Source organism: Rhinatrema bivittatum, chromosome 5, assembly GCF_901001135.1.
Source record: "Rhinatrema bivittatum chromosome 5, aRhiBiv1.1, whole genome shotgun sequence".
Lineage (NCBI taxonomy): Eukaryota > Metazoa > Chordata > Amphibia > Gymnophiona > Rhinatrematidae > Rhinatrema > Rhinatrema bivittatum.
In genome coordinates, this window is record NC_042619.1 from 335,540,064 (window position 1) to 335,567,386 (window position 27,323).

At 47.3% G+C, this 27,323-nt stretch overlaps 1 protein-coding gene across 3 annotated transcripts in view; it reads right to left on the reverse strand.

The window, feature by feature from the left end:
* The window catches only part of GPAT2 (glycerol-3-phosphate acyltransferase 2, mitochondrial), a 462,570-nt gene that overhangs the window by 159,953 nt on the left and 275,294 nt on the right, over window positions 1-27,323 (reverse strand). For all 3 annotated transcript variants that reach the window (XM_029604447.1, XM_029604446.1, XM_029604448.1), the window contains exon 12: window positions 19,300-19,385. In XM_029604447.1, the coding sequence (XP_029460307.1) occupies window positions 19,300-19,385 (86 nt within the window). The remainder of the gene's footprint in view (window positions 1-19,299; window positions 19,386-27,323) is intronic.

Consider the following 27,323-nt stretch of genomic DNA (forward strand, 5'->3'; position numbering starts at 1 on the left):
TGGGACCTTGCTGCAGCAGGTCCCTGTGTGGAGGTAGGGGTAATGGATTCCCTGCCAGTAGTCTTCTCATGTCTGCGTACCAGGGTCTTCTTGGCCAGCCTGGGGCCACTAGAAGAATTAGGCCTCTGTGCCGCTGAATCTTGTGTATAATGGCGGCCAGCAGGGGCCATGGAGGAAAGGCGTATAGCAGGATCTCCTGAGGCCAATGGCTGTACCAGGGCATCGATCCCCTGGGATAGAGGATCCTGCCTGCGGCTGAAGTATCTGGGTACTTGAGCGTTGGACCTGTCCGCTAGTAGGTCCATGCCCGGAGTCCCCCACCGATCCACAATCATCTGGAAAGCTGTGGGCGACAGCTGTCATTCCCCTGGATTTAGGCTTTCTCTGCTGAGGAAGGATGTGGACGGCACATCGCCGTCCACATCCTTCCCGGCGATGTGGACGGCGAAGATGTCCTGGAGATTCCCTTCCGCCCAAGTCATCAGGGGGGCTATTTCTAGAGATACCTGTTGGCTTCTGGTTCCGCCCTGTCGGTTGATGTATGCCACCGTGGTGGCGTTGTCTGACATCACTCTGACCGCTCTGTTGCGAAGTCTGTGGGCAAATCGCAGGCACGCTAGCCTGACTGCCCGTGCCTCTAGTCGGTTGATGTTCCACCCCGACTCTTCTCTGTTCCACCGCCCTATGGCGTTGAGTTCTTCGCAATGTGCTCCCCATCCGTTCAGGCTGGCATCTGTAGTGAGCAGGGTCCAGGTTGGGGAGGACATTCTTGACCCCCGGCTCATGTGGCCGGGCTGCAACCTCCACCGTATCTGATTCCGCACTCTGGCTGCTAGAGGTAGGTGTACGGTGTAGTTCTGTAATCGTGGGCTCCACCGAGATAGGAGGGCGTGTTGTAATGGTCTCATATGAGCCCGCGCCCATGGTATCACCTCCAGAGTGGATGCCATAAGGCCGAGGACCTGTAAGTAATCCCAAGCTGTGGGCCGGGTGGCGCTCAGCAGGGCCTGGAGGCGATTCCGGAGCTTTGATCTTCTCTTGGAGGTCAGGCTGACCTTGTCTTCCTGGGTGTCGAATCGGACTCCTAGGTATTCCAGCAACTGAGAAGGCTGTAGGGAACTCTTGTTCAAGTTCACTACCCATCCTAGGCTTTCCAGAAGAGCTACAACTCTGTTGGTTGCCCAGTGGCTCTCCTCCGGTGACTTTGCCCTGATCAGCCAATCGTCCAGGTAGGGATGGACGAGGATTCCTTCCTTCCTGAGGGACGCCGCCACTACTACTATGACCTTGGTAAAGGTCCGCGGCGCGGTGGCTAACCCGAAGGGTAAAGCTCGAAACTGGAAGTGTTGGTTCAAGACTTTGAAGCGTAAATAGCGCTGGTGATCCCGATGGATTGGGATATGCAAATAGGCTTCCGTCAGATCTAGGGATGTGAGAAACTCCCCTGGCTGTACTGAATTTTTGACAGACCGCAGAGTTTCCATGCGAAAGCTGGGGACCCGTAGGTGTCGGTTGACTGACTTGAGGTCCAGGACGGGCCTGAAAGTGCCCTCCTTCTTGGGCACTATGAAATAAATGGAATAATGCCCAGAATTTATCTCCCCTGCCGGTACTGGGATTATGGCTTTTAGGGACAGGAGCCTCTGCAAGGTAACTTCTAGTGCCGTCCTCTTGAGGGGTGAACAAGGAGATTCCACAAACTTGTCCGGCAGGAGCCGAAGAAAGTCCAGGTAGTACCCTTCTCGGATGATGGCGAGGACCCACTGGTCCGAGGTAATCTCGACCCACCTGTGGTAGAAGAGGGTTAGCCTGCCCCCTATGGCTGCTACCCCCGGATGGGTCGGCTGATTGTCATTGCGGAGTGCGGCCGGGACCCGAACCCGAGCCTGTTCCCCTCTTGTTGCGCTTAGTCCGAAAGGACTGGCTCCTGGCCTGCGGATGAGGTGCTTGGTAGCGAGTCCTGTAAGGGTTGAAGCGCTGAGAGATTCTACCTCTGGATGGTCTAGGAAAAGGGCGCTGGCTCCTCCTTGGCCTGTCTTCTGGTAGACGGGGTAATGGAGAGGCGCCCCATTTATTGGCCAGTTTCTCGAGGTCGCTGCCGAACAGGAGGGATCCCTTAAAGGGCATTCTCGTGAGACGTGTCTTGGAAGAGGAGTCGGCCGACCAATTACGTAGCCAGAGCTGCCTCCTGGCTGCCACTGCGGATGATACTCCCTTGGCTGCCGTACGGACTAGGTCGGATGCTGCATCAGTTAGGAACGAGAGAGCTGATTCCATCTCTTCTCCCGGGGTGTTATTCCTAGCCTGTGATAAACAGGAACGTGTCACCATGGTGCAGCAGGTCACAATTCGTAGGGACATGGCTGCCACCTCAAAAGCTTGTTTCAGCATGGCGTCCATGCGCCGGTCATGTGTATCCTTGAGGGCCGTCCCCCCCTTCCACCGGAATGGTGGTGCGCTTCACAACTGCGCTTACTATGGCGCCTACCTGAGGGCACGCCAGCATTTCCTTAGCTGCCGGGTCTAAGGGGTACATGCCAGCCAAGGCCCGACTCCCTTTGAATGAAGCCTCCGGTGCATTCCATTCCAGATCGATTAGCTGCTGTGCTGCTTGTAGGAGGGGAAAATGGTGAGTCATTTGACACAGGCCCTCTAACAGGGGGTTCATTCTCGGTTCCCCTGGGGTGTCATGGCCTGGAAGAGCCAGTTCCGACAGGCATTGAGAGATCAGGCCTGGGAGATCCTCTTTCAGAAAGAAGCGCCTCATGGTCCGATATGGTTCAATCCCCGAGGGAAATTCTCCCTCCTCGGGGGGCTCTTCGTCTTCCTCAGGGCTATCTGAATCCCCATAAGTGGGAGTTCCGGGTGGCGAGTGGCTGTGCCTAGGCCTTGAGGGTCCAGGGGCCGGGTCATCCGGTATGTATGGACCCGTTCGGGGCGCAGCCTGCATTGTGACAAAGGCATGAATCCCCTTGAATAATTCCACCCAGGAAAGCGAAGCCGGATCTGGCCTTAGGGGCACCAGGTCTCTCGGGTTCCCTGGCGGCTCCCCGCTGCCTGCTAGGTCCGGGGTGTTCCCTGAGGAACTGTCAAGTACGCTGGGCTGCGACTGGTCCTGGCCTGGAACTCCCAGGGCCTCTTCACATTGGGCACATAGGGAGTCTGCTTCCTCGCTCTGTGTGGCTCTGAGGTTGCATGCAGAGCAGAGGCTTATGCCTGATTCTGGAGGTGCCGGCTCCGCTGACGCATCTCGCTCGCTCCATCTCGTCTGTTAACTCAGCTAGAGTCTGCGCTTTGTAATATGCGCGAAAGTTGTGCGCCTACCAATATGCACATATCCACGTGCGCCTGTCCACGTGCGCTTATCAACGTGCGCGTATCAACGTGCGCCCATCAACTGGCGCCTATGAACGTGCGCGTATCCACGTGCGCGTATCCACGTGCGCCTATGAACATGCACTTATCAACGTGCGCCTATCAGCGGGCGCCTATGAACGTGCACCTATCAGCGGGCGCCTATGAACGTGCACCTATCAGCGGGCGCCGCTTAGCAGCGGGCGCCTAACAGTATGCGCTGAGCAACGGGCGCCGAACAGTATGCGCTGAGCAACGGGCGCCTAACAGTATGCGCGTAGCAACATGCGCCTATTGCGCGGTGACGAACCAGGACAGAAGGCGTCGGCGAGCAGACAGGCAAAATGGCGACCCCCTTGGTGGGTTGCCACGTAGGCAGACTCTGCTACTCCTCGGTTCCACGGAGACCAACAAGTAAAGATGTACACCTTACCTTGTCTTCAGCGCTTCCCGGCTGCGACCTGGGCGGTCTCCGGCTGTGGGGGGAGAGAGTGATTACCGTCACCGCCGCGCTCGAGGAGGTGCACCCACTGCCTCTAGGCCGCGCCCGAACTCATCTCGCTCGGGGGCCAAGTCCACGCCGGGACCGAGGCTGCCTCTATGCCACGCCCTAGCCCTTCTCACCCGGGGGCTAGGCCCTGCCGCAAATCGGCCACCGGACCGAGGCTCTTACCTCCGAGGGCCCACGGAAATCGCCTCGGGAAACTCAACTGGGGGAGGGACCGAATGGTATCACCGCAGGAGTGCAGGGCTCGTCGTCAGGTAGGTTTCTTATATGAATTTAGTCATTAGAATTTGGAAACACGCTCAGCAAGCGTGAGGTAGCTCCAAACTGCTTTGGAGACGGAAATTACTGAATTGCTGCACTTCCTGCGGGGGTAATATGTACCCGTGCTGACGTCAGATTGGTCTCCAACTGCTAGCACGAGCACACTATACCCACTTGTTTTGAGTCCATCTGCTACACGCTAGGAAAAGAGGCATTATGACATTTTCCGTTTTATTAACCATTCCCTTCCTAATAATTCCTAACATTCTATTTGCTTTTTTGACTGCTGCAGCACACTGAGCCGACGATTTCAATGTATTATCTACTATGACACCTAGATCTCTTTCTTGGGTGGTAGCTCCTAATATGGAACCTAACATCGTGTAACTACAGCAAGGGTTATTTTTCCCTATATGCAACACCTTGCACTTGTCTACATTAAATTTCATCTGCCATTTGGATGCCCAATCTTCCAGTCTTGCAAGGTCCTCCTGTAATGTATCACAGTCTGCTTGTGATTTAACTACTCTGAATAATTTTGTATCATCCGCAAATCTGATAACGTCACTCGTCGTATTCCTTTCCCGATCATTTATATATATATTGAAAAGCACTGGTCCAAGTACAGATCCCTGAGGCACTCCACTGTTTACCCTTTTCCACTGAGAAAATTGACCATTTAGTCCTACTCTCTGTTTCCTGTCTTTTAACCAGTTTGTAATCCACGAAAGGACATCGCCTCCTATCCCATGACTTTTTAGTTTTTGTAGAAGCCTCTCATGAGGGACTTTGTCAAATGCCTTCTGAAAATCCAAATACACTACATCTACCGGTTCACCTTTATCCACATGTTTATTAACCTCCTTCAAAAAAATGAAGCAGGTTTGTTAGGCAAGACTTCCCTTGGGTAAATCCGTGTTTACCGTGTTCCATTAAATCATGTCTTTCTATATGCTCTACAATTTTGATCTTGAGGATAGTTTCCACTATTTTTCCCGGCACTGAAGTTAGGCTCACTGGTCTATAGTTACCCGGATCGCCCCTGGAGCCTTTTTTAAATATTGGGGTTACATTGGCCACCCTCCAGTCTTCAGTACAATGGATGATTTTAATGATAGGTTAGGGAGAGGGAGAGACTGCCCGAACAAAAATGGAAGCAAAGAAAAATGACTTCAAAACTTTTTTTTTTTTTAAAATGTGAAAATTGCCTATCGTGGTCCAGGATGCTGATTTTTAGGGTGGAGTGAGCCAGGCTCCCTGGTATCGCACCCATGCTGCCTCAATTGATAGTTAGGGTCTTCAACCCTGGTTGACAGCTGCCTCTGACCAGCAGGGGACGGCCCTCTCAGAGCCTAACAACCCTCTGGGAGGCGGACCACAGGAAACTCTTCCTTTTTTGAGTAATATATATATTTTTTTAAAGAGACAAACTCTTAAACTGGAAAAATATAAAGAACTCTCACTAACTAGACTAAATCTAATCCAAAATAAAGACTCTGACCAGACTGTAGGTTTTGCACCTCCACCATCTGGTAGAGACAGAGAAATACTGGCAGACTGTAGGTGGCACTCTCCTATATAAGGCGGAGTTTTGTTTTTAAAACATCTCTGTCTCTATCTGCTAGGGGGAGGGGGGGGGGTGCAAAACCCAGCAATCTGGACTGATCCGGGTACGTACAGGGAATAATAGTAACTAACTGCAAGCCAAGTTGTCAGAACCGTCTTTTTAGCCAAGAGTAAAATCTTTTTTCTACAAAATTATACTCATTTAATATTTCCCTCATCCCTAAAAGCAGGTATTGAACATTTGGGGGAATCATTTTTCTCAATATCTTCTCCACTCTCTCCAAAAACGTCCACTAGAAAATCCCAAGTTTATGACACCATAAAAAGGAGTGAGCAAAAGTTCCAGCCTCAACTTGACACTTGAAACAAATATATTCAAAAATGTGTCATTTGAAACTGCAAGCCCTATCTAAATAAGTTCTATGCAAGAGTTTAAATTGAGTTTCTCTGGTATATTATTTACTTATTTAGTGTATTAGCTCATGCCTTTCATTGTACATCATGGTGAGTTATATTCAGGTATAGTAGCAATTTTCCCTACAATTAAGTATCCATTTATATAAAGAAGTAAAACAATTTTCCAATTATTAAGCCAAACACACCATGGCTAGGATTGGTATTAATGTATTTATACTCCAACCCAAGCTTTATGCTCACCAAACAAAGGCTTATTGGAAGTCCTAACAGTTACCCACATTCATTTGGGGGAAATTAGAGACTATGCATTCTCAATGGCAGGCACCATTATTTGGAACACAATGCCCAAGATTCTAAAAACTATGACAAATACTGGAGTTTTCAAAAATGTGTTAAAAACATGGCTTTCCAGCAGGACTATGGACCAAACCATATATGAATTAAACCAATTTCTCCACTCAATATCATGAAGAGTGAAATAATTGTACAGCTTTTAAGAACAGTATGGGTATAAGTAACCAAGTACATGCTATTCATCAATGCTATCCATCAATGTAGAATGTTTTATTTGTTTTTAGTAATGTTTGTTGGTTTTATGTTTGTTTTACATTGTAAGCCACCACAATCTTCAGAATTCTGGCACATAAATTTAATTAAAATAAATAAATAACCACTGCCCATTTGCTAAGTATAGTATCTAAGTGATGTGAAGAAAGAAAATTGCTAAAGAATTTGTATCGCCATGCAATCTTGTTCAATTTCAAGGGAGTTTTTAACACAAAAGGAGAAATTACTACTTACCTGATACTTTCTTTTTCTTTAATTAGGACAGGTGGATCCAGAACCAGTGGGTTATGCATCTCCACCAGCAGATGGATATGGAGCAAAGCTGACATCACAGTATATATCCCTGTACTGACATCAGCCCAACAGTATTCACCTGAGCCTAAAGAAATTTATAAACCACACTATGAAGGAGTGCTTCTACAAGCTACAGGTACTCAAAAAACTCAAGCCGCTTCTCTTCCATCATGATTTCAGATCGGTCCTCCAAGCCATCCTGTTCTCTAAGGTCGATTACTGCAACTCCATCTTGCAAGGTCTTCCTGCTACTACAATAAAACCCCTCCAGCTGCTTCAAAATGCGGCGGCGAGAATCCTGACAAATATTAATCGGAGAGAGCACATCTCGCCCATATTAAAAGATCTTCATTGGCTCCCAGTAAACTTTAGGATTCTACATAAATCACTTACAATTATTCACAAAAACATTCACCACCAGACGCCTCTTGACATGGTATACCCTCTCAAACTTCACTCTACAGCCAGACCCTTAAGGGAAGCCTACAAAGGATCCTTACACGTTCCCCCTATCAAAGCGGTGCACCACTCAAACATCAGAGACCGGGCATTTTCAACAATAGGTCCCTCCATTTGGAACTCCATGCCCCCGGACCTCAGGCAGGAAACCTGTCTCATAACTTTTAAAAAGAAACTCAAGACATGGCTTTTCGGTCGAGACTTTCCCTGTTCCTAGTCCAATAGCATGACTCAGTACTGTTCCCAGCATGACTCAGAACTGTTCCCATCTCCACCGTAATTAAACTAGCGCTAATACTTCATAACGAGATTGGCTCCTTGCCTCCCTCCCACAACCCCACCTGTATATAGTAAACTATCTCTGTTCTCCCCCCTTTATTTTCCTATCCCCAGTTTTTGCTCCCTTGTTATAATGTAACTTTATGAATCATCAAATTTTGTCTTTTGTTAATTGGTTATGGTTAACTGCTTAGTTCGATGTAAACCGAGTTGATTTGATTTGTATCAAGAAAGTCGGTATATAAAGGCCTTAAATAAATAAATAAATAAATAAACAAACAAACATATAGAAAGACATGGTTTAATGGAACAAAGTCAGCATGGCTTTACCCAAGGCAAATCTTGCCTCACAAATCTGCTTCACTTTTTTGAAGGAGTTAATAAACATGTGGATAAAGGTGAACTGGTAGATGTAGTATACTTGGATTTTCAGAAGGCGTTTGACAAAGTTCCTCATGAGAGGCTTCTAGGAAAAGTAAAAAGTCATGGGATAGGTGGCGATGTCCTTTCGTGGATTGCAAACTGGCTAAAAGACAGGAAACAGAGAGTAGGATTAAATGGACAATTTTCTCAGTGGAAGGGAGTGGGCAGTGGAGTGCCTCAGGGATCTGTATTGGGACCCTTACTTTTCAATATATTTATAAATGATCTGGAAAGAAATACGACGAGTGAGATAATCAAATTTGCAGATGATACAAAATTGTTCAGAGTAGTTAAATCACAAGCAGATTGTGATAAATTGCAGGAAAACCTTGTGAGACTGGAAAATTGGGCATCAAAATGGCAGATGAGATGTAATGTGGATAAGTGCAAGGTGATGCATATAGGGAAAAATAACCCATGCTATAGTTACACAATGTTAGGTTCCATATTAGGTGCTACAACCCAAGAAAGAGATCTAGGCGTCATAGTGGATAACACATTGAAATCATTGGTTCAGTGTGCTGCGGCAGTCAAAAAAGCAAACAGAATGTTGGGAATTATTAGAAAGGGAATGGTGAATAAAACAGAAAATGTCATAATGCCTCTGTATCGCTCCATGGTGAGACTGCACCTTGAATACTGTGTACAATTCTGGTCGCCGCATTTCAAAAAAGATATAATTGTGATGGAGAAGGTACAGAGAAGGGCTACCAAAATGATAAGGGGAATGCAACAGCTCCCCTATGAGGAAAGACTAAAAAGGTTAGGACTTTTCAGCTTGGAGAAGAGACGGCTGAGGGGGGATATGATAAAGGTGTTTAAAATCATGAGAGGTCTAGAACGGTTAGATGTGAATCGGTTATTTACTCTTTCGGATAATAGAAAGACTAGGGGGCACTCCATGAAGTTAGCATGTGGCACATTTAAAACTAATCGGAGAAAGCTCTTTTTTACTCAACGCACAATTAAACTCTGGAATTTGTTGCCAGAGGATGTGGTTAGTGCAGTTAGTATAGCTGTGTTTAAAAATGGATTGGATAAGTTCTTGGAGGAGAGGTCCATTGCCTGCTATTAATTAAGGTGACTTAAGAAAATAGCCACTGCTATTACTAGCAACGGTAACATGGAATAGACTTAGTTTTTGGGTACTTGCCAGGTTCTTATGGCCTGGATTGGCCACTGTTGGAAACAGGATGCTGGGCTTGATGGACCCTTGGTCTGACCCAGTATAGCATGTTCTTATGTTCTTAGATTAAGACTTCAGAAAGGCACTGGTAAATGCAAGGGAGGACAAAGATGCTTCACTACTTTTAAGAAATGGGCCATGTCTGGGTAAGCCGAAAAAGGGCCATCATTCACCTGATCTCAGAAACAGACAAGAGCCGCCACCTGTACCTTTAATGAATTAAGGGCCAATCCTTTATTCAATCCATCCTACAAAAATTCCAAAATGAGCGGAATCTTAACCAATCAAGAAGAAACCCCTTGATGTTCATACCAAGCCTCAAACACTCGCCAAACCCACACATAGGCTAAGGAAGTGGAGAACTTTCTCACTCTGAGTAAGGTGGCAATCACCGCAGTAGACCATCTATACTTCAGCAATCGAACCCTCTCAAGGGCAATACCATAAGAAAAAATTGAGTCAGATCTTCGTGAAGAATAGGCCCCAGCTGTAGCAGATCCCTGGTGAGACAGAAACCAGAGGGGAGAATCCACCAGGAGCCTTCGCAAATCTGCATACCACGGTCTTCTGGGCCAATCCAGGGCCATCAGAAGCACCATCCCAATATGAATCATGATTCTCCAAATCATTTTGCTCAACACTGGGCCACGGGGGAAAGGGATATGGTAGCCTGCCCTCCACCCACTCTTGCACGAGGGCATCAATGCCCAAAGACTTTGCATCTCTCCTACGACTGAAGAAGCGAGGAACCTTTGCATTGCAAGAAGTCACCAACAGGTCCAGAAAAAGGCCCCAGAGATCCACTATTAGCTGAAATGCCTCATTTGACAATTTCTATTCTCCAGGATCCAGATTCTGTCTGCTGAGAAAGTCAGCTCTTAATGGTCTTTTCCTGCAATGTGCGAGGCTGAGATATCCTGAAGATGCTCTTCCGCCCATTCCATAAGTTGGACTATGTCCTATGATGCTTGCTGGCTCTTGGTTCCTCTCTGCCGATTGATGTAAGCCACTGTCGTTGCATTCTCTGACATTATCTGGACCGCTCAACCCTGCAATCGGTCGCCGAACCGCAAGCATGCCAATCGGACTGCAAGGGCTTCTAACCGATTAATGCTCCAGAGAGACTTCTGTTCTCCAGCACCCTTGTGCTGTCAGCTCCTGACTGAGCTCACCAACCCTGGAGGCTTGCATTTGTCGTAAGTACTAGCCAGTCTGGTGATCTTGGGGAAACCTCTTTTCTTAGATGATCCGCTTGTAACCACCACTGCTGGTGTTTGCAGACCTCCATCGGTAGATGAAACCAAATCAATAGTCCTGAGATTCCTTTTCCCAGGGGTGTGTTGGCACACCTTCACTAGGAAGCTCCACTACCCAAGCCTGCACCCCCTTCTGGGTGGCCTGGGACGAAAGGACTGAGACCTACCCAAAGGTCGAGCCCTTTGAACATTTGGATCCCCTAGTAAGACCTCTCATGCTGAAGGAGCGTGGCGTCCATTTCTTATCCTCTGGCAACTGAGGAACCTGGGATTCACCCCACTTATTGGCCATTTTCTCCAGTTCGCTTCCAAACAAGAGCGAGCCTTTAAAGGGCAACTTCGTAAGGTTAAACTTCGAGGTTGTATCAGCCGACCAATTTCTCAGCCATAATTGTCACCTGGCCGCTATTACCAAAGTCACCCCTCTGGTTGAAGTGCAGACCTCCAAACAGCACTGAACCATGTTAGAGGGAATGCCAGGCTAGGATGCCCGAATATGACAAGCAGCACAGAGGGTTAGGTGCCATAAGTCTGTCAGCACTCTTTAACAGGCATCTGAGAAGAGTGCATCCAGCTGTTATTTACGCTGCAAAAAACTAGGCTCCCAAAATTTAGGTGCTCAACACTGTGCTTCGATGAGTGCCCAAAAACTGAACTCCCACGAAGTCGCTCAGATTGCGTGTGTAAATAAATGCATGCATATGAATGCCCCTATGCGCCCAACTGAACGTCCAAACAGGTGCCCTACCAGGTGCACAAACTGGATGCACAACTGGACAGAACTGAAGAGGGTAGCCTTATGCGCAGGAAAAAAAAACAAACCGTGAAACGCTGCCACAGCCTACCACGCAACAAGCAAGAAAAGCCTGAGAGTGGGGCCTAGCCAAAAGCCTGCTCAACCTGCCAGGCTACTCACATTCCCTAAGCTCCCCTAGAGGTGGGAACAGATGTCGGTTTGGCATGTCAAGCATGGAGCCGGAGGAAAGCGGAATCCCTACAAAACTCCCCTCCTCTTCTCTTTTTTTTTTTTTAAATTATTTATTTATTTATTTAACGGTTTTATATACCGACATTCATCAATGATATCACATCGGTTCACAGCGAAACAAGAAACTAGTGCCTGTGGCGGCGCTTTACATCGAACAAGTTTAACATAATACAATTAGAACATATTGGAACATAATAATTAGAGAGTAAGGAAAGGTAGGGGAAATAAAGCATTAATCTAAAATTAAAATAACATGAATACAAGAGGGTAAAAAGAGAAAAAAGGAGGAAAAGTGACAGAAGAATGAAATTAGATTAATAAATTAGTGTAGGCAAAGATTGCAGGTATATACAAAATGTACAATTATAGGGAATAACATGAAATATCAAATGTGAAGGGAAGGGGTGAGGAGAGGGGGGGAGAAGAAGGGCCCTATGGTATCACAATTATAAGGGGAGAAGAAGGGCCCTATGGTATCACAATTATAGGGAATAACATGAAATATCAAATGTGAAGGGAAGGGGTGAGGAGAGGTGGGGAGAAGAAGGGCCCTATGGTATCACTTCATATTTATTTCCTGCCTTATCTTCTTTCCAGCTTGTTGCAAGCTTCCAAGTTCTCTTCCCTGTTGATTGTAACTTTGACTCATTCCTACCTACTGTTTATCTTTCGTTTACTTGAATAGTTACCCCAGTTTTATTCTTGTTAATTGTAAACCGATCCAATATGGTTATTTACTATGAAGGTCGGTATATAAAACTGTTAAATAAATCTTAATGTCCATAGGGACTGCTCATGGAATCTGATCATAGGGATAACATGTACAGTTGATACCCCGCACCTTGAGGATATTTCAAGCTGTGGTTTCTTGGCTCTTGAATACATCCATTCCCAAGGGCATCAGACTGTGACTGATTCATCCTACTTGTCCATGGGGAAAGTGATGAATCCAGAAGATTACAGTTGTTGTAAAGTAAAGCTGCTTACCTGTAACAGGTGTTCTCCTAGGATGTTAGTCCTCACACATGGGTGACATCATTGGTTGGAGCCCAGCACAGAAAACTTATGTTAAAGTTTCCAGAACTCTGACTGGGTATACTGAGCATGCCCAGCATGCTCTATACTATGCGTCCACGCAGGATCTCTCTTGAGACTCGTAACATAGAACTACTATAAAAATAAAACAATAATACGAGAAACCCAACTCTGCGGGGTGGCGGGTCGGTTTCGTGAGATTTAATTTTCTGCTGTCCTAGAAGAACACCTGTTACAGGTAAGCAACTCTTTCTCTTAGGACAAGCAGGATGGTAATCCTCACACATGGGTTAATCCCTAGCTACAGGCTGCTCCCCAACAAAAAATGAGACCAACAGACATCTAACCAGGGGCCTACAGGCACAACAAAACCGGTGCTGTTGGTAACAGAGGGGGAGACAGCCTGAACCAAAACAATGAGCCCTAGGCAGGGAGAGTTGGGTTCTACACCTCAAAGAGATTCCGGAAGACAGACTGGCCGAACCTACTGTCAAGTTGGCCATCCCTATCCAGACAGTAGTGTGATGTGAATGTGTGGAGAGAACTCCACATTGCAGCCTTGCAGATCTCCTCCACGGGAACTGCTCGCAAGTGGGTCACAGACAAGGTTCTGACAGAATGAGCCTTGACAAGACGCCCAAGATGCAGTCCCGCCTGGGCATAACAGAAGGAGATGTAATCTGCTAGCCAATTGGATAGTGTCTGTTTGGCATCGGCAACTCCCAATCTATTCCTATCAAAAGAAACAAAAAATTGGGTGGTCTGTCTATGGGGTTCTGTCCACTCCAGGTAGAAGACTAAGGCTCTCTTGCAATCCAAACTGTGCAGTGCTTGTTTGCCTTGGTGCAAATGGGGCTTGGGAAAAAATGTTGGCAGGACGATTGACTGGTTAAGATGGAAATCCATCACCACCTTAGGCAGGAATGCAAGACCACCCTGTCATGATAAAACTTGTTATAAGATGGATAAGTCACTAAGGCCTGAGCTCGCTGACCCTGCACACTGAAGAGGCCGCCAACAAAAATATGACCTTCCAGGTCAGGTACTTCAGGTCACAGGTGCACAGTGGCTCAAAAGGAACTTTCATCAGCTGAGCAAGGTCCCAAGATACAGCGGGAGGCTTCAACTGAAGCACACAATTATAGGCTGTACAGAAATGGGCGTACCATCTACTCCTTGGTGTTATGCTCCAACTGTACTTAGGCGAACTTTAATGGAGTTGGTTTTTAGGACACGTCTCCGATAGGAGCAGAAGGTAGTCAAGCAGTTTTTGTGTGGAGCAGCAGAAAGGACCTAGGGCCTTTTGCTCACACCACATGGAGAACCTCCTCCACTTCAGTCTGTAGGACTTTCTAGTGGAAGGCTTTCTAGAAGCTATGAGGACCCTAGACACATCTTCAGAGAGATCCAGTGGCTGCACAGTCAGCCTCTCAACATTCAGCCTGTGAGTGACAGGGTCTGGAGGTTGGGATTCCGCAGCCTGCACTGATCCTGTGTGTTGAGATCTGGAGAAGTCCCCAGACTGATCGGTTCCCAGAGAGACAATTCCTGAAGGAGTGGAAACCAGACCTGCTTGGCCAATGAAGGGCTATGAGTATCATAGTCCCCCGATCTTCTCCAAGCTTCAGGAGAGTCTGTTACTAGAGGAAGTGGAGGATATGCAGACAGAAGACCCTTGCTCCAATAGTGAGCAAAGGCATCTGAGGCTGGTTCACCATCTGACCTGTACAGGGAGCAGAAATTAGTTACCTTCCTGTTCCGGGGGATGCGAACAAGTCCACGACTGAGTTCCTCAGAGATGGAAGATTCGATTTGCTACCCTTTGATCCAGTGACCACTCATGGGATCTGAAGGCTTGACTCATCCTGTCCGCTATCACGTTCTCCATTCCGGCCAGATCTAGATTGCTTCCTAACACAGGAACAACCTCGTGCCTCCCTGCTTGTTGACATACCACATTACTACTTGGTTGTCTGTCTGAATCAGGACAACTTTGTTGGACAGCCAATCTTTGAAACCCATAGTGTGGCTGATTGCCCTGAGCTCCGGGAAGTTGATTTGAAACTGTGCGTCCTGGCCGCACCACCGATCCTGAATGTGGAGCCTGTCTACATGAGCACCCCACCCCAGGGTGGACGCATCTATTTTAAGGACAATTTGTGTGGGGGGCGTTTGGAAAGATATCTCCTGTTCCAAAGTTGTGAGAACCCGCCACCAGGACAAGGAGTTTTGGAGAGATGGAATGGCCTGGCTCCATTGCAACCTCAAGGTCCATTGGGCTCTGCACATGTGCAAACATGCCAAGAGAGAAACATGGACAGTTGCGGCCATGTGGCCCAACAGCCTCAACATGTGCTGAGCTGATACCTGCTGGCTCTGTTGAATCACCCCTGCTATGGATGCCAAAGTGAGTGCCCTGGAGTGTCTAGCAAGGCTCCTATGAAGAGATGGGCTGAGATGGGACTTCGGGTAGTTGATGACGAACCCTAGTGACTCCAACACCCGGATGGTCAAGTGCAAGGACCGATCTGCACCCGTCTAAGAGGTGCTCTTGACTAGCCAATCGTCCAGATAGGGGAAAACATGCACTCCCAATCTGCGGAGGGGCGTCCCACCACGGCCAGACACTTTGTAAAGATAGTTGGGGCTAGCCCAAATGTCAACACTTTGTATTGGAAGTTCTGTTTTCCCACCACAAATCTGAGATACTTCCTGTGGTCTTGGAAGATCTCGATGTGGGTGTATGCGTCTTTTAAATCGAGGGAGCAAAGCCAGTCCCTTTTTTGTAGGAAGGCAGGGTGCCCAGGGAAACTATCTTGAACTTTTCTCTTTTTATGTATTTATTTATTTTTTAAATTTATATTTTAGTGCATTTTCTAATCATCATGACAACAAACTGTCAATACAAAATACGGTAATCCAAATTGAGAGTTTTTTCAGCCCTGCACTTCAAAAACCTCCCGAGGGAGGCGCTGTAATTCCAGAAATTGAGTTTAGTACAGAATTACCTGCCTCACCTCTATCACTCAGCCCGGGAGCACCAGTTACTCCTTCTCCTCCTTTTCAATTGCAATCGCAAGGGATTGAAGTATTGGTGGAAAAAGAAACACTTAATACAAGTATAATAAAAAGTTCATCTTCCCTGGTGATAAGAGAAATCAATTTGAATAAAGATCAGGAAAAGAAATCTTCTAAAAGAGAAACAGAAGAAATTCTTAACATACAAATGGAAAACTTGGATAAGGGGGGGAACAGAATTGGTAAATATTGCCCCCATGAAGAAATTGGAGAAACCAGCAATAATTACGTTGGACTGTATGGACTGCGATTATCACTTTAGAAAAAGCTATATCTAAATTAACTAATGTAACACTCGAGATGAATAAACGAGTGCTGAAGTCAGAAGAAAATCTAGTAAAGCAAAACACTCAGTTGGTAGAACTGGAACAGAAGGTATCTCAAGTACAGAAAATACAAGCAAATATTATACAGGGGGAGATGATCCAAGCCAGAAACTTAGCATGATTAGAGAATGAAAATAGATACTTAAATCTAAGAATAGTAAATTTTCCTTTGTTAAGATATTCAACCTTACAGGATCAGTTCAAGAAATACTTAAAGGAAATATTAAAAATACCAGACGCCTCCCCCTCCCCCCATTGCTAAAATATACTATATTGTATCTAATTCTGTAACTGAGGAACAAACATCTCCTTTAAATGTATCAGATATATTGGAGACTTCATCTGAACAGTCTTAGTTAAGTTTGTTTTCCCCTCTGATAGGGACACAGTTTTGAGACTATTCCTTCAAAACTTTTCTCTTTTTAGAAACTTGTTCAAGGCCCTCAGGTCTAAGATGTGACGGAGCCCTCCTGTTCTCTTTGGAATCAGGAAGTACCGGAAGTAGAATCCCTGCCCCCCTTTGTCTTGGTGGGACAGGCTAGACTGCTCTGGCCATTAAAAGAGCAGAAAACTTTTAACAGTACCTCCTGATGCACAAGCAGCCCCCAAAACGCACACAGAGGAGAATTTGGTGGGACACCCAATAGATTTAATGGGTAACCTGACGGAAGATGGATAGAACGGCCACCAATTCACGAAGAACCGTAGCCTTCGAGTCTTGGGTACGAGTGGCTGGCTTATGCTCCCTATGATCCAATCAAAACCCCATCCTGGGATTTGGCTGGGGCGCAAATCCCACTGCTGCCTGGGACGGCCTCGGGAGCTCACCCTTTGTGAACAGGCATGAGGGGCTGGAGGACAGTACTTCCTCTAGCAGTAGAAAGACCTCCTCTGACCCTGTTTCGCAGACCGCCTGGCTGAGGAGGGTGGGGCCGAAGTGCTGGCAGAGAGATGCTGGAGGATCTCATGATGATCCCTCAACTGGGCCACGGATTCCCTCACCTTACGTCTGAAGAGATTCTCTCCTGTACATGGCAGGTCAGCAAATCTTTCTGTACCTTCAGTCTGAGATCTGAGGCCCGCAGCCATGCCATTCTGCAGACGCCGATTCCCACTGTTGTCTTGAAAGCATTGTAGGTGGAATGCTCTTTGTGTTTTCCGCACTCCAGACCCTGAAGCACCAGCGACAGAAGGTGTCTTGCTGCTTGGCCGCCTTCTGCACCTGCTTCCAGAGGTTGCGAGAGTACTGGCTTATATAGAGCTAGTAGGAGGCAATGTGGGCAATAAGCATCACCCCCTGAAAGACTTTTCTCCAAAGAGCATCCAGCGCTCTGTGATCTTTCCCTGGGGGCACTGAGGCATGGGTCCGAGAGCGTCTGGCCTTCTTGAGAGCAGATTCGACCACTACTGACTGGTGTGCCAGCTGATGCTTTTCGAATCCGGCAGCCTATTGGAAGAGGTAAACCCCGCCCGCCTTCCTATTCATAGGAGGTACTGTGAGGGAATGCTCCCAAATATTCAGCAGAAACTCCTTAAAGATCTTATACACCGGGACTTCCACGATCTCTTGCTTTGTCCTCCCCCCAGGGGTCGTACGGGGCCTCGTCCTCATTGAAAACCACAGGGGACAGGGCCCTGAAAGCTCGGCTTTCATCCAGAGGCCTGGGCACCAGTGCCGGCACCGGCAAAGTTGGGCAGGGGACATCAGCCCGGCGCAGACACAGTGTCAGTGCTGGGCTCAACGGAGCTTCCTCCTCGGAAGAACTGGCAATGAGCACTACACCAGGTGGGGGTAGCATCAGTGCCCCGCTGGGCATGGATGGCCCCCCCCGGGAACCGGTACCAGCTGGGTCAATAACACCCTGATAAGCACATCGAGACGCTCCAGCAGTGGTTCCAACAGGAAGAGTGTGGGCACCAGTGCTGTCAGTGCCACCAGGTTGATGCCCTGCAGTGCCCGAATGACCGCCAGCTTCACTCAGTGGTCCAACTCCTTCTCAAAAGTTGCTGATGCCAAAAAGAACTGGGGGGCAGGAGGGGTGGCCAGGTCCTCCTGAGAACCCCGAGGTGTATCAGCAACTGACACTAGGAGCAGTGGAGTCTGTCGCGGACCCCCGGCACCGATGGAGGATAGGCACTCCTCGCCGTCGCTTCAGGGGCATCACAACAAGCGCTGGCACAGACCTGAGCCCAGCACTGTGCATCAATGGTGACCAGTGCCAATGCTTCCTTGGCTTCCCTCAGTGTTCAGCCCAGTCTTTCCCTGATGCCGAAGTCGAAGATGACGAACCCAATGTCCTCGACCTGGAAGAGACCGACGGGGCTGGTCCCTAGCACCCCTATCTGCTGGCGGCATCGATAAAGCGGACTGCTCCATCGATGTGGCTCCACGGTCCTTCGTCATTGATGCCACCAATGCTGATGTCAATGTCGATAGTACAGACTTTCTCGCCCCGAAGAGCTTCTCCATCTTGTCAAGGTGAGTGTGATGTCCCTTCGGGGTCATTTGGTCACACAGGCAAGCAACCCCAGACGTCATGCAATGCCCCCAGGCAAAGGATGCACACATCATGTGGGTCTGTGATGGACATCATCCTCGGGCACTGAGGGCACCGATGAAAACCCGATGAGGCCATGACGAAACGAACTGAAGGGGCGAAAAACGACAATGGAGGTGGTAGGCACCAAGGCACTGCCGCCATGGAGAATGGAAGCAGAACCGCCAAAAAACCTGAGTAGAGACAGGGGAACCGAGAGGGACCCACGCATGGGAAAAAACTCAGAAAAGATCGGTAGATGTTTTCCAAAACTTTTTTAAAATACAAAAAGAACACAAGTTCAGTAACTGCGATACGAAAGCTCTGCGGGAAAAAAGAGACTAAAGAGGGGCCCTGCATGGATGCGGGGTATAGGGCATGCTGAGCATGCTCAGTGTACCTGTCAGAGTTGTGGAAACTCTGACAAACGTTTTCCTTGCCGGGCTCCATCCTGCTTGTCCTAGGAGAATTATCTCTAGCTCAGTTATACCCAGTTTTCATCCTTTTCTTCTCTGAGCATACTATGACACTTCTCTCTTCCCTCTGCCAACCCACCCATCACCACCTTCCATTCACTCCCTTTCCATGCCAACCTTATCACCTTCTTCTAGCCCCTCCCTTCCCTAAGCCACTATCACCTCTTTCTATCTACTCTCTTTCTTATGCCTGCCCAGATCTACCACCCCCTGCTCTCCCCAGCTATTTCCCTAACAAGTCCTTCCCTCTGCTAGCTCCTTTCATTACTATTTAGGCAAAGGTTGTTACCGTTTCCCTAGGATAGTGGGAAGCAGCTCCTCCTCCATGGAAAGTCTTGTAGAGAAATGCATCAGGGCATCGCTTGTGATGTACTCCTGAAATGAGAAAATTCAGCGCTCTCAATTAGACTTTGCCCAGATTTCAGCTGTAAAAGCAATCATACAATGGGTGCAGCTCTTCCTTGTCAACAAAGAGGTGCATTTCCAAAAAGCTGCTGAGCATCAGCTTTGTCAGTTATGTTATAGTAGGATAAGTGTATCCGCATTTTCAGCCACAACCTAGTCAGCTAGGTTACAGCTGAAAACAATCTTAAATCTAGCTGACTAAAATATAACCAGCTAGATTTAAGCCAGCTATCCCTACACACAGGGAAAGCTGCATAACGTAACTGGCTAACAGTAAAATTTCAATGCTAGTCAGCTAAGTCTCCCTTAATTAACAATCCTCAGGAACTATTTTAGCTGGGATACTGAGATGAAGGTGCAAGGAACCAAAAGCAATCACTACAAGTCCTAAAAAGAGGAATAATGCAATAGTGTTGGCAAGTTTGCCACTTATTATCCAAACTGGGACTAAAATTCTTCTTGTACGCTGACGACGTACAAATACTTATCCCCATCCAAAACTCCCTCAACGAAACCCTGCACTTCTGGGAGACATGCCTCACATCTATCAACGCCCTCCTTTCCAAACTACACCTTGCACTCAATACTTCAAAAACTGAAATCCTAATTATTACTAATCAACCCAGCTTATCCATTCACCAACTGCAACAGAACACTTCACAAAATCTCACACCTCCGTCCACTGTCAGAGATATCTAGGAGTTCTCTTAGATACACAACTTAGCTTCAAATCCCACATCAAATCACTCCTAAAAGGGGGCTTCTATAAACTCCAAACCCTCAAAAAACTTAAGCCTCTCCTCCACGCACATGACTTCCGTACCGTTATGCAAACCACTATACTATCAAAACTTGACTACTGCAACTCACTGCTAATAGGCCTTCCAGCTTCCACAATCAAACCCCTCCAAATCTTACAAAATGCCATGGCTCGCATCCTTACAAACTCAAGAAAGACTGATCATATTACTCCCATATTACAAAACCTCCACTGGCTACCAATCACCTATCGCTCTCAATACAAAACACTTACTATCATACATAACACGCTATATAAAAATAACTCCCCCTGGATCGAAGATATGCCACACTTCCACCAGGCCAACCGTCCTACCAGAAACTCCCTTGCGGGCACCCTCCACACCCCTTCACTCAAAATTGCTCACCTCACAAACACCAGAGCGAGAGCCTTCTCCATCGCCGGCCCCACCCTTTGGAACTCCCTCCCCACCGAGCTCCGACTAGAACCTTCACTTAATCAATTCAAAAAAGGAATCAAGACCTGGTTATTTAAACAGGCCTATCCCAACGCCTCTCAACCCTAGCATTTGACTTCTCCTCAACACTCATTATTTCCCTCTCCCTAGTACAGTGTCCCCCCGCCCCCCTACACACCCTCCCTCCCTCACCACCCCATCCATTTTATGGCTTCCTGATATTCAGTCACCACCTTCCTGATATTCAGTCACTCCTTCCCATCGCCACCACCTGCCCCCTTGTACAGTTCCTACCCCACCCCGCCTCCCCTATGCGCTTCATCCCCCGCCCCGCGCTACCCCCCACTCTGTCGCCTCTTGTATATAATTAATTTATGTCCAACCTGGTTAACCACATGTAATCTCATTTAATAACTGTGGCGCCCGTTGGCTCTACAGTAAAGTTGTCACCCTTTAACTTCCTATCCTTCCTCCATCTATCATTGTAATTTCCTTTCTCAGTTGTCTGTAAACCGACATGATGTTTTTTTTTACGAATGCCGGTATATAAAAGTTATAAATAAATAAATAAATAAATTTAAGAGAGAATTTGAAAGGAAGTTGGCCGTAGAGGCAAAAACTCACAGTAAAAACTTTTTAAAATATATCCGAAGCAGAAAGCCTGTGAGGGAGTCAGTTGGACCGTTAGATGATCGAGAGGTTAAAGGGGCAATTAGAAAAGATAAGGCCATCGCGGAACGATTAAATGATTTTTTTGCTTCAGTGTTTACTGAAGAGGATGTTGGGGAGATACCCATATCAGAGAAGGTTTTCATGGGTAATGATTCAGATGGACTGAACCAAATCACAGTGAACCTAGAAGATGTTGGTAGACATGATTGACAAACTGAAGAGTAGTAAATAACCTGGACCGGATGATATACACCCCAGAGTTCTGAAGGAACTCAAAAATAACATTTCAGACCTATTAGTAAAAATTTATAACCTATCATTAAAATCATCCATTGTACCTGAAGACTGGAGGGTGGCTAATGTAACCCTAATGTTTAAAAAGGGCTCCAGGGGTCATCCGGGAAACTACAGACAAGTTAGCCTGAGTTCAGTGCCAGGAAAAATAGTGGAAAGTGTTCTAAATATCAAAATCACAGAACATATAGAAAGACATGGTTTAATGGAACAAAGTCAGCATGGCTTTACCCAAGGCAAGTCTTGCCTCACAAATCTGCTTCACTTTTTTGAAGGAATTAATAAACATGTGGATAAAGGTGAACCTGTAGATGTAGTATACTTGGATTTTCAGAAGGCATTTGACAAAGTTCCTCATGAGAAGCTTCTAGGAAAAGTAAAGAGTCATGGGATAGGTGGTGATGTCCTATCGTGGATTACAAACTGGCTAAAAGACAGGAAACAGAGAGTAGGATTAAATGGACAATTTTCTCAGTGGAAGGGAGTGGGCAGTGGAGTGCCTCAGGGATCTGTATTGGGACCCGTACTTTTCAATATATTTATAAATGATCTGGAAAGAAATACGACGAGTAAGGTAATCAAATTTGCAGATGATAAAAAATTCTTCAGAGTAGTTAAATCACAAGCAGATTGTGATAAATTGCAGGAAGACCTTTTGAGACTGGAAAATTGGGCATCCAAATGGCAGATGTAATTTAATGTGGATAAGTGCAAGGTGATGCATATAGGGAAAAATAACCTATGCTTTAGTTACACAATGTTGGATTCCATATTAGGAGCTAACACCCAAGAAAGAGATCTGGGCGTCATAGTGGATAACACATTGAAATAATCAGTTCAGTGTGCTGTGGCAGTCAAGAAAGCAAAGGGAATGGCGAATAAAACGGAAAATGTCATAATGCCTCTATCGCTCCATGGTGAGACCGCACCTTGAATACTGTGTATAATTCTGGTCGCCGCATCTCAAAAATATATAGTTGCGAATGAGAAGGCACAAAGAAGGACGACCAAAATGATAAAGGGAATGGAACAGCTCCCCTATGAGGAAAGACTAAAGAGGTTAGGACTTTTCAGCTTGGAGAAGAGATGGCTGAGGGGGGATATGATAGAGGTGTTTAAAATCATGAGAGGTCTAGAATGGGCTAATGTGAAACAGTTATTTACTCTTTCGGATAATAGACAGACTAGGGGGCACTCCATGAATTTAGCGTTTAAAACTAATCGGAGTAAGTTCTTTTTCACTCAACGCACAATTAAACTCTGGAATTTGTTGCCAGAGGATGTGGTTAGTGCAATTGGCGTAGCTGTGTTTAAAAAAAGGATTGGATAAGTTCTTGGAGGAGAAGTCCATTACCTGCTATTAATTAAGTTGACTTAGAAAATAGCCACTGCTATTACTAGCAACAGTAGCATGGAATAGACTTAGTGTTTGGGTACTGCCAGGTTCTTATGACCTGGATTAGCCACTGTTGGAAACAGGATGCTGGGCTTGATGGACCCTTGGTCTGACCCAGTATGGCATGTTCTTATGTTCTTAGGGGGCAATTATGCTATTCCGAGCATGACATGGACAGTAATCAACTCATGCATAAGAAAATTATTCCTTACCTGCTAATTTTCGTTCCTGTAGTATTCCGGATCAGTACAGACCATGGGTTATGCCTCCCTTCCAGCAGATGGAGACTGAGAAAAACTTCCAGAGCACCCTCTGATAACCAATCGCACCCCCTGCGTCCCTTCAGTATTAAGAATAACAAAGCAAGAACAGATGAATGGATCAAAACAGACTCCAAAATTGCGGAGTAACTATATACAGAATTGAAATTACTTGAAGACAAAGTAACCCGAAGAATCGAGAAACTTCGCATGTTCAGCATTGCAACTTTGAGCTGGCTAACCATATTTCCATACCGGACCGGAGAACCTTGGGTGGGCATCTGGACTGATCCAGAACACTACAGGAATGAAAATTAGCAGGTAAGAAATAATTTTCTTTTCCCTGTACGTATCAGGATCAGTCCAGACCATGGGATGTACCAAAGCTTCCCTAAATAGGGTGGGCCCTGGATAGCCCTGCTTGAATAACTTGGTTGCCAGACTAGCCCAGATCGGGAGGTTGCAAATTCAAACGATAATGACGGGCAAATGTGTGTAATGATTTCCACGTTGCTGCTCTGCATATCTCCTGAGACGATACCACTTGGATTTCTGCCCAGAAAGTCGCTTGTGAACTAAGTGAGTGTGCTTTCACTCCAATCAGAGGACGCTTGCCAGCGCCAATGTATGCCGACGATATTGCTTCTTTTACCCAACGAGCGATAGTGGTCTTCGAGGCCTTGCCTCCTCGTTTGGGACCACTCCAAAGAAGAAATAGATGGTCCGACGGACGGAAGTCATTGCTCCAACTATTCCTCGAATGCTGTCGATGACAGTATAGCTTGAGGAGGAGGAGGCGTAACCTGGTCTTCCCCAAGAGAAGCCGGTGCCCTGGGGTCCACCTCGGGCCCTCTGTCTTGATGGGCGTCAATGCCTTGTCAGCATGGGGCCTCTTTGATGGTGTCTTGGACAATGCCAGTGCCTTCCTGAGCTTGGAGCCATGGGAGGAAGGTGATCGATGCCGGTGCATCCTCAGCTTTTGCCGATGCTCAGCTTGGTCTTTCCCTGGCGCCAATCAAGACCTAGAGCAGGAAGAAATATAAACAGGTTGATCCCCAGCAATTAATTCAAGTTGGGAAACCGGCAAAGGAGAGGACAGGACGGGACCAGTACTTACAAGGTCCACCTTGCCCCCCAGGTGTCAATGCCCCAGATACCAACGTCGAGGGTTCAGACTTTTTGGGTGCTAACTTGTCCATTTTGTCCAGACACGCTCGGTGATTCTTGGGGGTCATCTGAGTACAAAAGGAATAGCTGCGCACATTGTGCGATGCCCCCAGGCACAATATACAGACCTCATGGGGGTCTGTGATGGACATAGTCCGGGGGCACTGGGAGCAGCGGTGGAACCCTGATGACGCCATGGAAAAAAGTAACCGCCGAGTGGTCGATGGCCAGCGGTTACTGGGTGACAGCACCTTCAGTAATCAACTGCAAAGAACAAGGTACTTACCACGACACCTCTAAATTGGGGCCGGGAAAGAATCGAGGGACTCGGCGTGGGAAAAAGAATGAGAAGAACTTGAAACACAGTTTTCCGAAAAGAAAAAACACGAGCTCCACATCCACGAGAAGAACAATCCATGGAAAAAAGACACTGAAGAGGGACCCTGCGTGGATAGTGGCATGCTGGGCGTGCTCAGTTTGTTTAGTCAAAGTTCTAGAAATTTTGACAGAAGTTTTCTGTGACTGTCTCCATCTGATGTCACCCACATGTGAGTACTTCCATCCTGCATGTCCTAGGAGAATTCAAGGACTAGGGAGCACTCCATGAAGTTAGCAAGTAGCTCATTTAAAACAAATCTGATAAAGTTCTTTTTCACTCAATGCATAATTAGGCTCTAGAATTAATTGCCAGAGGATGTGGTTATGGCAGTTAGTGTAGCTGGGTTTAAAAAAGGTTTGGGTATATTCCTACAGCAGAAGTCCATAAACTGCTATGTTTATGGACGAAAATTAGCAGGTAAGAACCAAATTTTCCTTTCCCTGTACGTACCCGGATCAGTCCAGACTGTGGATGTACCAAAACTTCCCTACATAAGGTGGGACTTTGAGAATCACGTCTAAACGATAGCGTCGAGCAAAAGTGTGTAGAGACTTCCAGGTCGCTGCCCTACAAATTTCTTGTGGTGAGACCAATTGGCTCTCCGCCCAGGAAGCCACCTGAGAATGAGTCGAATGCACTTTCAATCCATCAGGTACAGGTCAGCCGCTACCAATATAAGCTGAAGCAATGGCCTCTTTCAACCAACGGGCTATGGTCACTTTAGATGCTTTGTGACCCTTCTTAGCGCCGCTCCACAAGACAAATGCGCAAGAAGGGCTCCCTGCAAGAAAAAGCTTTGAGCTCTGTTTCCCTACTTGTTGAACAGATCACCACCAAAAACACCGCTTTTAGAGTGAGATCCTTCAAGATGGCCTTCTTAAGGGGTTCAAAAGGAGCCTCACATAAGACCCTTAGCACCAAATTAAGGCTCCAGGATGGACAGACTTGCCTGATTGGGGGATTCAAATACTTCGCCCCCTGAGGAAGCACATCACATCCAGGTGCACCAAAAGAGCTGTACCATGAACTTTGCCCCTGAGGCACCCCAAGGCCGCCATCTGCACCCAGAGGGAATTAAAGGACAACCCTTTGCCTAAGCCTTTGTGCAAGAACGCCAGGATCTATGCCACCGAGGCATGTGAGGGAGAACCCCCTGCTCGTGACACCAGGATTTGAAGACCTCCCATACCCTAATATAAGCCAGAGAAGTGGAAGGCTTCCGAGCCTGAAGTAAAGTGGTAATCAGTCTTCCGGATAACCTTTCTTCCTTAACTGCCGCCTTTCAAAAGGCAGGTCGCTAGACAAAAGCGATCCACCTGGTCGAAAAATATAGGGCCTTGACGAAGTAGATTTGGGAGATGGCTTAGCCGCAAAGGGCCATCCACTGCAAGATTGACTAGGTCCACGAACCAGGGCCGCCAGGGCCACTCCGGGGCTACCAGGATGACCGTCCAGGGATGAACTTCTATCCTCAGGAGAATCTTGCCTATTAAAGGCCACAAAGGGAAGGCATAAAGGAGCACATCGGTCGGCCACGGGAGCACCAGCGAGTCGACCCCTTCCACGCTGTGTTTTCTTCTGCGACTGAAGAAACGTGGGGCCTTGGCATCCACAGGAGTCACCATCAAGTCCAGGTGGGGAGGACCCCATTTGTGAGAGACAAGGGACATTGCTTCTTCTGAAAGTTCCCTCTCTCCGTGGTCTAGCCGCTGTCGACTCAGGAAATCCACTTGCACGTTGTCCATTCCCACAATGTGCGAAGCCGCCAGCAGGACAAGATGCTGCGCCACCCAGGCCATGAACTGCTCCGCTTCTGCAGCTACGGACGACTCTTGGTACCTCCTTGATGGTTGATGTAAGCCACCATCGTCACATTGTCGGACAAGATTTGCACCGTCCGGTTGCAGAGCAGAGGTAGGAAGTTCCGTAGCACCAGACGTTAGGGATGTGAATCGTTTTTTGACGATTTAAAATATCATCCGATATATTTTAAATCGTCAAAAATAGTTAGAGGCGATATACAATAGGAATTCCCCCGATTTATCGTCAAAAATCGTAAATCGGAGGAAGGGGGAGGGGAAGGGGGAGGGCGGGAAAACCGGCACACTAAAACAACCCTAAAACCCACCCCGACCCTTTAAAATAAATCCCCCACCCTCCCGAACCCCCCCAAAATGACTTAAATTACCTGGAGTCCAGTGGGGGGGGTCCCGGTGTGATCTTCCACTCTCGGGCCACAGGTGCGTTAATAGAAATGGCGCCGGCGCCATTTTGGTTCCTGTCCCCCGACGTCACGAGCGCAGGAGATCGCTCCCGGACCCCCGCTGGACCCCCAGGGACTTTTGGCCAGCTTGGGGGGGCCTCCTGACCCCCACAAGACTTGCCAAAAGTCCAGCGGGGGTCCGGAAGCGACCTCCTGCACTCGAATCGTATTGCCGTATTGCAAAATGGCCATACGGCCGGCGCCATTTTGCAATATGGCAATACGATTCGAGTGCAGGAGGTCGCTCCCAGACCCCCGCT